The 12616-nt window shown below is 37.9% G+C and overlaps 1 protein-coding gene across 5 annotated transcripts in view; it reads left to right on the plus strand.

The window, feature by feature from the left end:
- The window catches only part of CEP112 (centrosomal protein 112), a 587527-nt gene that overhangs the window by 159391 nt on the left and 415520 nt on the right, over positions 1-12616 (plus strand). For all 5 annotated transcript variants that reach the window (XM_077163631.1, XM_077163632.1, XM_077163630.1 and 2 more), the window contains one exon: positions 6769-6912. In XM_077163631.1, the coding sequence (XP_077019746.1) occupies positions 6769-6912 (144 nt within the window). The remainder of the gene's footprint in view (positions 1-6768; positions 6913-12616) is intronic.

A 12616-nucleotide genomic window follows, 5' to 3' on the forward strand; every position in this document is an offset into this window, starting at 1 on the left:
GAGATGATATCTCATTGTGGTTTTGATTTGCATTTCTCTAATGGCCAGGGACATTGAGCATCTCTTCATGTGCCTCTTGGCCATCTGTATTTCCTCTTCTGGTAGGTGTCTGTTCAAGTCTTTTTCCTATTTTGTAATTGGGTTGGCTGTCTTTTTGTTGTTGAGTTGGACAATCTCTTTATATATTCTGGATACTAGACCTTTATCTGATATGTCATTTCCAAATATTATCTCCCATTGTGTAGGCAGTCTTTCTACTTTCTTGATGAAGTTCTTTGATGCACAAAAGTGTTTAATTTTGAGGAGTTCCCATTTATTTATTTCCTTCTTCAGTGCTCTTGCTTTAGGTTTAAGGTCCATAAAACCACCTCCAGTTGTAAGATTCATAAGATATCTCCCTACATTTTCCTCTAACTGTTTTATGGTCTTAGACCTAATGTTTAGATCTTTGATCCATTTTGAGTTAACTTTTGTATAAGGTGTGAGATGCGGGTCTTCTTTCATTCTTTTACATATGGATATCCAGTTCTCTAGGCACCATTTATTGAAGAGACTGTTCTGTCCCAGGTTAATTGGCTTGACTGCCTTATCAAAGATCAAATGTCCATAGATGAGAGGGTCTATATCTGAACACTCTATTCGATTCCATTGGTCGATATATCTATCTTTATGCCAATACCATGCTGTTTTGACCACTGTGGCTTCATAATATGCCTTAAAGTCCGGCATCGCGAGACCTCCAGCTTCGTTTTTTTTTCCTCAAGATGTTTTTAGCAATTCGGGGCACCCTGCCCTTCCAGATAAATTTGCTTATTGGTTTTTCTAATTCTGAAAAATAAGTTGTTGGGATTTTGATTGGTATTGCATTGAATCTGTAGATCAGTTTAGGTAGGATTGACATCTTAATTATATTTAGTCTTCCAATCCATGAACATGGTATGCCCTTCCATCTATTTAGGTCTTCTGTGATGTCTTTTAGCAGTTTTTTGTAGTTTTCTTTATATAGGTTTTTTGTTTCTTTGCTTAAATTTATTCCTAAGTATTTTATTCTTTTAGTTGCGATTGTAAATGGGATTCGTTTCTTGATTTCCCCCTCAGCTTGTTCATTACTAGTGTATAGAAAAGCTACAGATTTTTGAATGTTGATCTTGTAGCCTGCTACTTTGCTGTACTCATTTATTAGCTCTAGTAGTTTTGTTGTGGATTTTTCCGGGTTTTCGACGTATGGTATCATATCGTCTGCAAACAGTGATAGTTTTACTTCTTCCTTTCCAATTTTGATGCCTTGTATTTCTTTTTCTTGTCTAATTGATCTGGCTAGAACCTCCAACACAATGTTGAATAATAGTGGTGATAATGGACATCCTTGTCTTGTTCCTGATCTTAGGGGGAAAGTTTTCAATTTTTCCCCATTGAGGATGATATTAGCTGTGGGTTTTTCATATATTCCCTCTATCATTTTAAGGAAGTTCCCTTGTATTCCTATCTTTTGAGGTGTTTTCAACAGGAAAGGATGTTGAATCTTGTCAAATGCCTTCTCTGCATCAATTGAGATGATCATGTGATTTTTCTGCTTTGATTTGTTGATGTGGTGTATTACATTAATCGATTTTCTTATGTTGAACCATCCTTGCATACCTGGGATGAATCCTACTTGGTCATGATGTATAATTCTTTTAATGTGTTGTTGGATACGATTTGCTAGAATTTTATTGAGGATTTTTGCATCTATATTCATTATAGAAATTGGTCTGTAGTTTTCTTTTTTTGTAATATCTTTGCCTGGTTTTGGTATGAGGGTGATGTTAGCTTCATAGAATGAATTAGGTAGTTTTCCCTCCACTTCGATTATTTTGAAGAGTTTGAGGAGAGTTGGTACTAATTCTTTCTGGAATGTATGATAGAATTCACATGTGAAGCCGTCTGGTCCTGGACTTTTCTTTTTAGGGAGCTTTTGAATGACTAATTCAATCTCTTTACTTGTGATTGGTTTGTTGAGGTCATCTATTTCTTCTTGAGTCAAAGTTGGTTGTTCATGTCTTTCCAGGAACCCGTCCATTTCATCTAAATTGTTGTATTTATTAGCGTAAAGTTGTTCATAGTATCCTGTTATTACCTCCTTTATTTCTGTGAGGACAGTAGTTATGTCTCCTCTTCCATTTCTGATCTTATTTATTTGCATCCTCTCTCTTCTTCTTTTTGTCAGTCTTGCTAAGGGCCCATCAATCTTGTTGATTTTCTCATAGAACCAACTTCTGGTCTTATGATTTTCTCTATTGTTTTCATGTTTTCAATTTCATTTATTTCTGCTCTAATCTTTGTTATTTCTTTCCTTTTGCTTGCTTTGGGATTAGTTTTCTGTTCTTTCTCCAGTTCTTCCAAGTGGACAGTTAATTCCTGCATTTTTGCCTTTTCTTCTTTTCTGATATAGGCATTTAGGGCAATAAATTTCCCTCTTAGCACTGCCTTTGCTGCGTCCCATAAGTTTTAATATGTTGTGTTTTCATTTTTATTCGCCTCGAGGTATTTACTAATTTCTCTTGCAATTTCTTCTTTGACCCACTTGTTGTTTAAGAGAGTGTTGTTGAGCCTCCATGTATTTGTGAATTTTCTGGCACTCCGCCTATTATTGATTTCCAACTTCATTCTCTTTATGATCTGAGAAAGTGTTGTGTATGATTTCAATCTTTTTAAATTTGTTAAGACTTGCTTTGTGACCCAGCACATGGTCTATCTTCGAGAATGATCCATGAGCACTTGAGAAAAAGGTGTATCCTGCTGTTGTGGGATGTAATGTCCTATAAATGTCTGTTAAGTCTAGCTCATTTATAGTAATATTCAGATTCTCTATTTCTTTATTGATCCTCTGTCTAGATGTTCTGTCCATTGATGAGAGTGGTGAATTGAAGTCTCCAAGTATTATGGTATATGTGTCTATTTCCCTTTTCAGTGTTTGCAGTGTATTCCTCACGTATTTTGGGGCATTCTGGTTCGGTGCATAAATATTTATGATTGTTATGTCTTCTTGTTTAATTGCTCCTTTTATTAGTATATAGTGTCCTTCTTTGTCTCTTTTAACTATTTTACATTTGAAGTCTAATTTGTTGTATATTAGTATAGCCACTCCTGCTCTTTTCTGGTTGTTATTTGCCTGAAATATCTTTTCCCAACCTTTCACTTTCAACCTATATTTATCTTTGGGTCTAAGATGTGTTTCCTGTAGACAGCATATAGAAGGATCCTGTTTTTTAATCCATTCTGCCAGTCTATGTCTTTTGATTGGGGAATTCAGTCCATTAACATTTAGAGTTATTACTGTTTGGATAATATTTTCCTCTACCATTTTGCCTTTTATATTATATATATCATATCTGACTTTCCTTCTTTCTACACTCTTTTCCATGTCTCTCTCTTCTGTCTTTTCGTATCTGACTCTAGTGCTCCCTTTAGTATTTCTTGCAGAGCTGGTCTCTTGGTCACAAATTCTCTCAGTGACTTTTTGTCTGAGAATGTTTTAATTTCTCCCTCATTTTTGAAGGACAATTTTGCTGGATATAGGAGTCTTGGTTGGCAGTTTTTCTCTTTTAGTAACTTAAATATATCATCCCACTGTCTTCTAGCTTCCATGGTTTCTGCTGAGAAATCTACACATAGTCTAATTGGGTTTCCCTTGTATGTGATGGATTGTTTTTCTCTTGCTACTTTCAAGATCCTCTCTTTCTCTTTGACCTCTGACATTCTAACTAATAAGTGTCTTGGGGAACGCCTATTTGGGTCTAATCGCTTTGGGGTGCACTGCATTGCTTGGATCTGTAATTTTAGGTCTTTCATAAGAGTTGAAAAATTTTCAGTGATAATTTCTTCCATTAGTTTTTCTCCTCCTTTTCCCTTCCCTTCTCCTTCTGGGACACCCACAACACGTATATTTGTGCGGTTCATATTGTCCTTGAGTTCCCTGATACCCTGTTCGAATTTTTCCGTTCTTTTCCGGATAGTTTCTGTTTCTTTTTGGAATTCAGATGTCCATCCTCCAAATCACTAATTCTATCTTCTGTCTCTTTGCATGTGTCATTGTAGGTATCCATTGTTTTTTCCATCTTTTCTACTTTATCTTTCACTTCCATAAGTTCTGTGATTTGTTTTTTCAGTTTTTTTATTTCTTCTTTATGTTCAGCCCATGTCTTCTTCATGTCCTCCCTCAATTTATCGATTTCGTTTTTGAAGAGGTTTTCCATTTCTGTTCGTATATTCAGCATTAGTTGTTTCAGCTCCTGTGTCTCATTTGAACTATTGGTTTGTTCCTTTGACTGGGCCATATTTTCGATTATCTGAGCGTGATCCGTTATCTTCTGCTGGCGTGTGGGCATTTAGTCAGATTTCCCTGGGTGTTGGACCCCACAGGTTGAAAAATTTTTCTATGAAATCTCTGGGTTTTGTTTTTCTTATCCTGCCCAGTAGGTGGCGCTCGTGGCACACGTTTGTCTACAGGCTCCACCGGTAAAAGTTGCTGTGGGTCCTTTAACTCTGGAAAACTCTCGCTGTAGGGGAGGTTTGGCATCCAAAGTGTCTTGGAAGAGTGCCAGCTGGCCCGGGGGTCCGAACACTGGGAGGGTCACCGGCCGCCGCAGTACGGGAGAGCGCCCGACCGAATTTCCTAGTCGGCCCGGGGCGCCAAGCGTGGTGGGAGGGCGCCAGCTACCGCAGCCCGGGAGAGTGCACTGTTCCCAGCCGGACTGGGGGGTCACGTGTTTGGAAGGGACACCCTGGTCACCGTTCTCCGCAGTCTTGGGATTTTCGACCCAACTCTCTCAGTTGGTGCAGGGGGCCTCACGTGGTGGGGGTGCCAGCCGCCGTGGCCCAAGGGGACCGCCTGCCCAATTCTGCCAGCTGGCCTGGGAAGGAGGAAGGGAGGGACTCCGGCTGCTTGCCCTCCCGCCCAGGAAAACCCCCGCCCCTTGGTGATCTCACCGGAGCTGGTTCTCCCAGACAGTCAGCCGTTCCAGGATGGGGTACGCCGTCCCTTTGATCTCCGTCGTGGCTCCGGGAGCTGCTCTGTATTGTCTCCACTCCCCTAGTAGCTGTTCTGGAGGAGGAAAGGTGAGGGTGGCAAGGCTGTCGAGGCTGGTGGCAGAGGAGCCGGTGAAGGCGGAAGAGGGCACGGTGGTGGTTGGAGAGCCGCCGGAGCAGGAGGGGGAAGAGGGGAGAGGAGGGCGGGCAGGTCGGCTGCTGCGGGGCGTGGGCGCCGCGCGGCGGGCCTGCGGAGAAAGAAAGAGGGCGGGCGGGTCGACTGCTGCGGGGCCAGTATAAGCTTTTAAAAAAATTAATTTTGGTGTAATTTCAGACACACAGAAATATTTCAAGAGTTGTACAGAAAATTCCCATCTACCCTTCACCCAGATTCCCCATATGTAAAGAGTTCACTATATTTGCTTTTTTCCTTTTATTCTTTTTCTCCTTTTACATACGTATTTGAATGATTTGAATGTGAGTTATCATCTTGATGCCCTTATCCTTAAGTATTTAAGTTAGTATGAACTTGATTTTGATGAAAACAAAATCATTTGAGTATGGATCATTCTTGAAGGAGCATTTGATTTAGCAGTACCAAGATTTATGTAATTAAAATACTCATAATGAACGGGTCTTCTAAAGTCATCAGAGCTGCATTTTCGCAGTTTAGCCATTAGTTCAGATTATCATATGTAGTTAAAAGAAATTAAATATGCTGCTCCTGTTGAAGTCGTCTATCATAAGGACCTTCAGTTAACTCATACTGATATTCTCTCAGTTAGTCTGGGTTGAAAAGTTACACGTGCTTTCCCAAGCAGACCGTGTTGGTCTGAAATATGTCCTGGTGATGGTGGCATCAGGCCCAATCTGGGAAAAGCACTGCTGAGGTGTTATTAAGCTGGGAAGAGTTTTCTCTTCTTTAGGGATTTTGAAGACCACTTTCAAATAGTTAAAACTGCACATTGGGCAGAGTGCCAATAATTACCATATTTATTACCTGCATTCTGCATCCAGTTGCCACCGTTTCTCAGAGTCTTCTCTGATATCTTCCTAGTCAAATTTGTCTGTCTCCCTTATTCATGGATAGGGAATCAAATTTATCATTTAGACTATTTTGGGTGCCTGCTCTCCCCACTCACTGAATGATAACTGAAGTAAAAACCTTTGGGCATGAAGCCATATACTACATAGTTCTCCTTAGTCATCCTCCTTAATCTCTATCTGATTTATAATGTGATCTTTGCTTTGTGCCTGTATAGATTATGGGATGACTAAAGGTAGTTTCTTGTTGGAGTTTAGGGTAGGGTAGAAAACATTTGTTTTTGACATTACTGTTTGGCAAAATTTCATGCAAGTAAAATGAATAATATAGATAAATAATATTCCTAATCAATAACAATACTGTTCATATTTATTTGTGATTTAAGACTAATTTTTAGTGCTGTTTAGCAGAGGTATTATATTGTCTGATTTATTTATTCTTTTACTATTTTATGTATTATTTACTGTTTCTACCTAAGGCAGATAATTTCCTTTAGTATTTGTTCTTCCATTACATTTTCAATTCAAGAAACTAAAGAAAAAAGTGTGTTTCTTAATCATGCTTTTAATATGATATCTTTACTTTGTGGATTTTTATATATTTTGTCTTCAGGCTACCATATAAACATAGGAATGTGGGAAAGCATTTTTTTTCTGAATAGCAAAGTAGTTTATTCTGTAGTAATGAAAGTGTCAATTCTTTATTTCATTGTGTAGCTTCACAATGCAGTAGCAGAGATGGAAAAGGAAAAGTTTGATCTTCAAAAGAGACACACGGAAAATATTCAAGAATTGCTTGAGGACACAAATATACGTCTGAATAAAATGGAAGGTGAATACATTGCACAGACACAGTCCACAGTAAGTCTCTTTTTGTTTCTTTTCTTGACATTTTTAGAAACTATTTTCTCAATCTCCAAGTCTTCATGCCTGACTGATATACATAGTGCATGAATAAGTGTATTGTAGAATTAAAAACAACCTTTACCTTCCTACTTGAAACAGGTTTATAAGTAGAAATGAATGGTCCTTTTGAAGTTTTCCAAATGATTTGACTCTATGTTGTATGATGTCATTTTTTTCATTCCTTATCATTTATTTATTTTTCCTCCAGAGGTCTGTACAAATCTTGTTTTTTCATTAACTTTTAATCCAGAGATTCTTCCTTTTCTTTACTTCTGTTTTTTCCTTCATTTTTTAAAAACTGAAGACTTGGTTTTCAGAAAATGTTTAATGCTAATATGAATGAAATCAGATGGGATGATGGAAGATAGTATGCCCACTTTAAAGGCAGATTTTCTTAATAGATTCATCTTGATTGAGGCACCAGACACAGACATCACATGGATAAACCTCCAAAATTCCCTTTAACTGAAAAGATGCAGAAGGAGGTCAGTATAGTCAGGCCACACAGCAAAGACAGTAGTAAATACTCCAGTGGAAGATGGAGGATCCCACAAAAGAACCTCTTCAGTGAGGACATAATTCCAGAGGATAAGTCTGCAGGAGTAAATGTCTGCAGCCTTTTAGGAGCTCAGCGGACTTTGTAAAGTACATGCACCTGGAACCATTCTGCAGGTCGGCTAATTGTGTGTGGATAAGGTCTCATCACAGCCGAGGCAAGGACATCTCATCCATCTTGTTTCCCACATGTAACATGACTGCCTAGGATGGCAGAGCATTTGTATCCTCAGGCATAAACCCAGTCCTTATTTACCACTCACAGCTCCCCAGACCAGCCCTCCTTGAATTTAAAGCTGTGGAATTTGAACAAGAGTTAGTTCCCAGACATTTCTTGGAGATTCTAAGATAAGCTATAGGACCTCTCACAGGGTTAAAGAAATGGGAGACAGTACGCACAGTGGTTTGGCGCCTGGACTTTGGGGTCAGAGGGTCTTGGGTTCAAATCCCAGCTCCTTAATAGTTTGGGTATCACTAAGCTCTTTGAGTTTTATTTATTTTTTCTCATCTGCAATTTAGGATAAAAGTAATACAATGTAATATACTTCATTGGAAATATTAAATATATTAATAAACATAAGCTAAGTTACATGAGCACTTGATAGTTAATCTATAAAATGTAATATACAAGAATAATAATCAAAGAAAGAAATATAAATATGAAAAGACAGACCCAGTTTTGATTGCTGATGGCAGTTGAACACAATATTGTCCTTAATTTTCTCCCACAAAAATGATAGTAAGGGGATAAAGAACAAGGCATAAACCCAGAAGGACTAGTGAATGAAGAAGCACTAACATTTTTGCATTCAGGAAGGGAATGAATGAGTTGAAACTGACCTAGTCTGTCAAGGCAGAACCCTAAAGCAGCAGTGAAGAAATCTGAAAGTAAACTGGTTGACATTCTGAGACCTTTAGAGGCTCAGGACTTGTCAGCACCAGGCAGAAGAGGGTACAAGTGAGGCTTCAACAGATGGATTGCTAAAAAGTCTGCTTAAGAGACAAATAGATATTGAACTGGGATGATGGGTAAAAAGAGATTTTTTTTTTAAGTTTTTATTGTGAAATATAACATATATACAAAGAAAAGAAAGAAAAAGCAATAATTTTCAAAATACGCTTCAACAAGGAGGTACAGAACAGATTTCAGAGTTTGTTATAGGTCACCATTGCATTATTTCAGATTTTTCCTTCTAACTGTTCCAAAACACTGGGTGCTGGAAGAAATATCAATAAAATGATCCAGCAGTCATATTCATTTGTTAATCCTGTTTTCTCTGTTATAATTCCTCCTTCTCTTTTAATTCTTCTCCCAATCTGTAGAGATCTTTAGGCAATGCCCATTCTGAATTTTTCATGTTGCAAAAAGGGTGGCAACAATAAAGGATAGGGGCATTAATTAGTTGATAATCTTGGAGAGGCTGGTCCTTCTGGGTTTCAGAATTTATCTAGTATAGGAACCTTCTGGAAGTTACAGGCTCCCAGTAAAGTAAACTTAGCACATGAAACTTTTATAGGGTCTCAATTCGAACCCTAGGTGTTCTCAAGAATTAACAGGAGTGATGTTTGTTGGTGTTTAGCAAACCAAGGCAATTAGCAATATCTAACTGAAGCCTGCATAAGAGTAGCTTCCAGAATAATCTCTTGTCTTTCTGATCTCTCTTAACCATTGATGCCTTATTTTATTACACTTCTGTTTCCCCCTTTGGTCAGTAAGATGTTATCGATCCTGCAGTGCCAGGGCCAGACTCATCCCCGGAGTCATGCCCCACATTGTCAGGGAGATTTTCATCCCTGAATGTTATGTCCCACATAGTTGGGAGGGTAATGATTTTCCTTGCAAAGTTGGGCTTAGGGAGAGATGCCACATCTGAGCAACAAAAAAAGGTTTCCTGGAAGCAACTCTTACGCCTCATTATAGGTAGTCTTAACTTCTCCACTATAGAATTTTCAAAATGGCAGACCTCAAAATCAAGGGCTTAGCCTGTTTTCTTTGGAGTCCCCAATGGTTGAGATGGTACCTGGTGTTTTCCAAATGTGAAAGTTTAATAGTTCCATATATTTTTTTCCTTTGGACCCTCACAGGACTCTACCAATATGTTTTTTAAAAAGAAACAGAATGGGGGAAAATTCAAGCTCCCCAAGTTGAATTCTTGATATTCTCACAAGCAGTGTGGACAACCAAAGCTATAGGCTGAGCCCCCAGTTTTGGGGTTTGTTCATATGAAACTTAACCCCACAAAGGATAGGTCAAGCCTACTTAAAATTAGGCCTGTGAATCACCCCCAAGAGAACCTCTTTTGTTACTCAGATGTGGCCTCTCTCTCCAGCCAACACAACAAGCAAACTCATCATCCTCCCCCTGTCTACATGGGACATGACTCCCAGGGGTGTGGACCTTCCTGGCAACTTGGGACAGAAATCCTAGAATGAGCTTGGACTCAGCATCAAGAGATTGAGAAAAACCCTAGAATGAGCTGAGACTCAGCATCAAGGGATTGAGAAAACCTTCTCGACCAAAAGGGGGAAGAGTGAAATGAGACAAAGTGGCAATGGCTGAGAGATTCCAGAGTTGAGAAGTTATCCTGGAGGTTATTCTTACGCATTAGTAAATATCATCTTGTTATCCAAGATGAAATGGAGAGGCTGGAGGGAACTGCTTGAAAATGTAGAGCTGTGTTCCAGTAGCCATGTTTCTTGATGATGATTGTATAATGATATAACTTTCACAATGTGACTGTGTGATTGTGAAAACCTTATATCTGATGCTCCTTTTATCTACCTTGTCAACAAACAAGTAGAACATATGGAATAAAAATAAATAATAGGGTGAAAAAATGTTAAAATAAATTTAGTTTGAAATGCTAGTGATCAATGAAAGGGAGGGATAAGGGGTATGGTATGTATAATTTTTTTTTCTGTTTTCATTTTATTTCTTTTTCTGTTGTCTTTTTATTTCTTTTTCTGAATTGATGCAAATGATCATGATGATGGATATGCAACTAAGGGATGATATTGTGAATTACTGATTATATATGTAGAACAGAATGATCATATGTTAAGAATGTTTGTGTTTCTTTCTTGTCATATTTTAAAAAATTTTTTTTTAAAAAGCGACATATTTATTGTGAAATATAACAATTTCATTTTTAATTATCAGTCCACTATCATCTGAGATATATCCTGGTATTACATTAAGCTATACAGAATTACAAGGCTTCATTCCTGTTTTGGTCTCTATGTGTTTGGATTGTTTAAATAAGCTATCCAGGCAGGTTGATTTACATTGTATGTTATAGAAAATTTAGGTTCTAGATACAATAAATCTCTCTGCCTTTGCTCTCATACGGTAGATGAAGATTTAGAGTATATACATTACTATCTTTTACATTGTATTCTGATTTACTTTAGACCTAGCCACATTGGCTTCATTTTTATCTCTAATTGAGGTCTGATAAAAAGAGATTTTTTATACTATTCCTTCTACTTTTATATATGTTTGGAATTTTCCATAATAAAATTTGCATGGGCAGGCACTGGGAATCAAATCCGGGTCTCTGGCATGGCAGGCGAGAAATCTGCCACTGAGCCACCATTGCACTGCCCATACTAAAATGTTTTTATGATTAAAAACCCCAAAAAATGACCAGATCTTATATTCTGTTCCCCACTTCTTGAAGCCTGGAACTGTCTCTTTCCCATCTCAGCAGAAGAGACAAGTTTATTGAAAGATTAAAAGAGTCTCTTGCCTGGGAGATACCAGACCATTGAGATTTCTTTTCACAGCCATTTCACTGTATGGTGAGAGCTGACCTTTGGGAGTCCTTGAGATCCTTTAGCATCCTTTGTGTAACTAGATTTCCTCTTCCCTCTTCACTCCCCCATCAAAAGAAAAGAACAAGAATGACAAAAATCAAGTTACCTATGAGGGAAAAAACAGATTAAGCTGATCTCAGGTTTCTTCACCTCGATATTCAATATCAAAAGACAATGAAGCGGGCGGGCTGCGGTGGCTCAGCGGGCAAAGTGCTTGCCTGCTATGCCGGAGGACCTCGGTTCGATTCCCGGCCCCAGCCCATGTAACAAAAACGGAGAAACAAAATACAATAAAACAAGAAAATGTTTAAAAAAGATGTTTCCCTTTCTTCCTCCTTTCCTTCCTTCTATCCTTCCTTCCTTCTCTCTGTCTTTCCTTTAAAAAAAAAAAAAAAAAAAAAAAAAAAAAAAAAAGACAATGAAGCAACACCTAAAAGACATACATTGGAAAAAATGTGATCCAAATTGTTTTTCAAGTATAAGGATACAGAGAGTTTTGAACATCAGCTGTTTTTTTTTTAATTTGTTATGTGTCACTATGATGCCTCTAGGTGTGTTTTTTGGGCATTATTTGAGCCCTTTAAAATCTGAATTTTTTCATCTCTCTTCAGTGCTGGGGAATTAATTTTCATTATTTCTTCAACTGGTGCTTCCTACCCCTGCTGTCTAATTTTATGCTTTCCATGTCCTTGTATTTACTTCCTATTTTCTGCTTCTATGATTGTTCCTCATTCTGATCTTAACTCTCACCAATTGATTTTATTGACTTATTGCTTATTGGACCTATTGCACTTTTATTTCAAGTATTATTGCTTGAGACCTGGTATTTTCATTTGATTCTTTTTTCAAAAGTTAGATTCTTGTTGTTTCACATTATTGATATTATAATTTATCTTCTTAAATATATTTAATAGGGTTATTTAAAATTATGTTCTATCTATTCTCATAATTCTGCTTTGTAATATTGTATATATTGCATATGTCATGTATTGTACATTATAATACTATTTATATGCTCACATATTGCTGGCTTGCTTTCACAGTAATTTTCGGCAGATGTCTGATTTTTGGACTGTGAGCTCATGTTTCTTGGTTTATCAGTTACTATAGTATGTATTGGGGTAAAACTTGAAGACAGGGTCCTTATGTGGGTCAATTATAGTTGGTTCACACAGAGAGGAAGGTTGAGCCTCAGGGTAGAGGGTTCCGGATAGTGTAGGACTCCTGTTATACACCCTCTGGCAGCCTTGGAGAGAGATAGCCTGCTTGGATTGGAATTCATCAGCCC

Source organism: Tamandua tetradactyla, chromosome 6, assembly GCF_023851605.1.
Source record: "Tamandua tetradactyla isolate mTamTet1 chromosome 6, mTamTet1.pri, whole genome shotgun sequence".
In the NCBI taxonomy this organism is placed as follows: domain Eukaryota; kingdom Metazoa; phylum Chordata; class Mammalia; order Pilosa; family Myrmecophagidae; genus Tamandua; species Tamandua tetradactyla.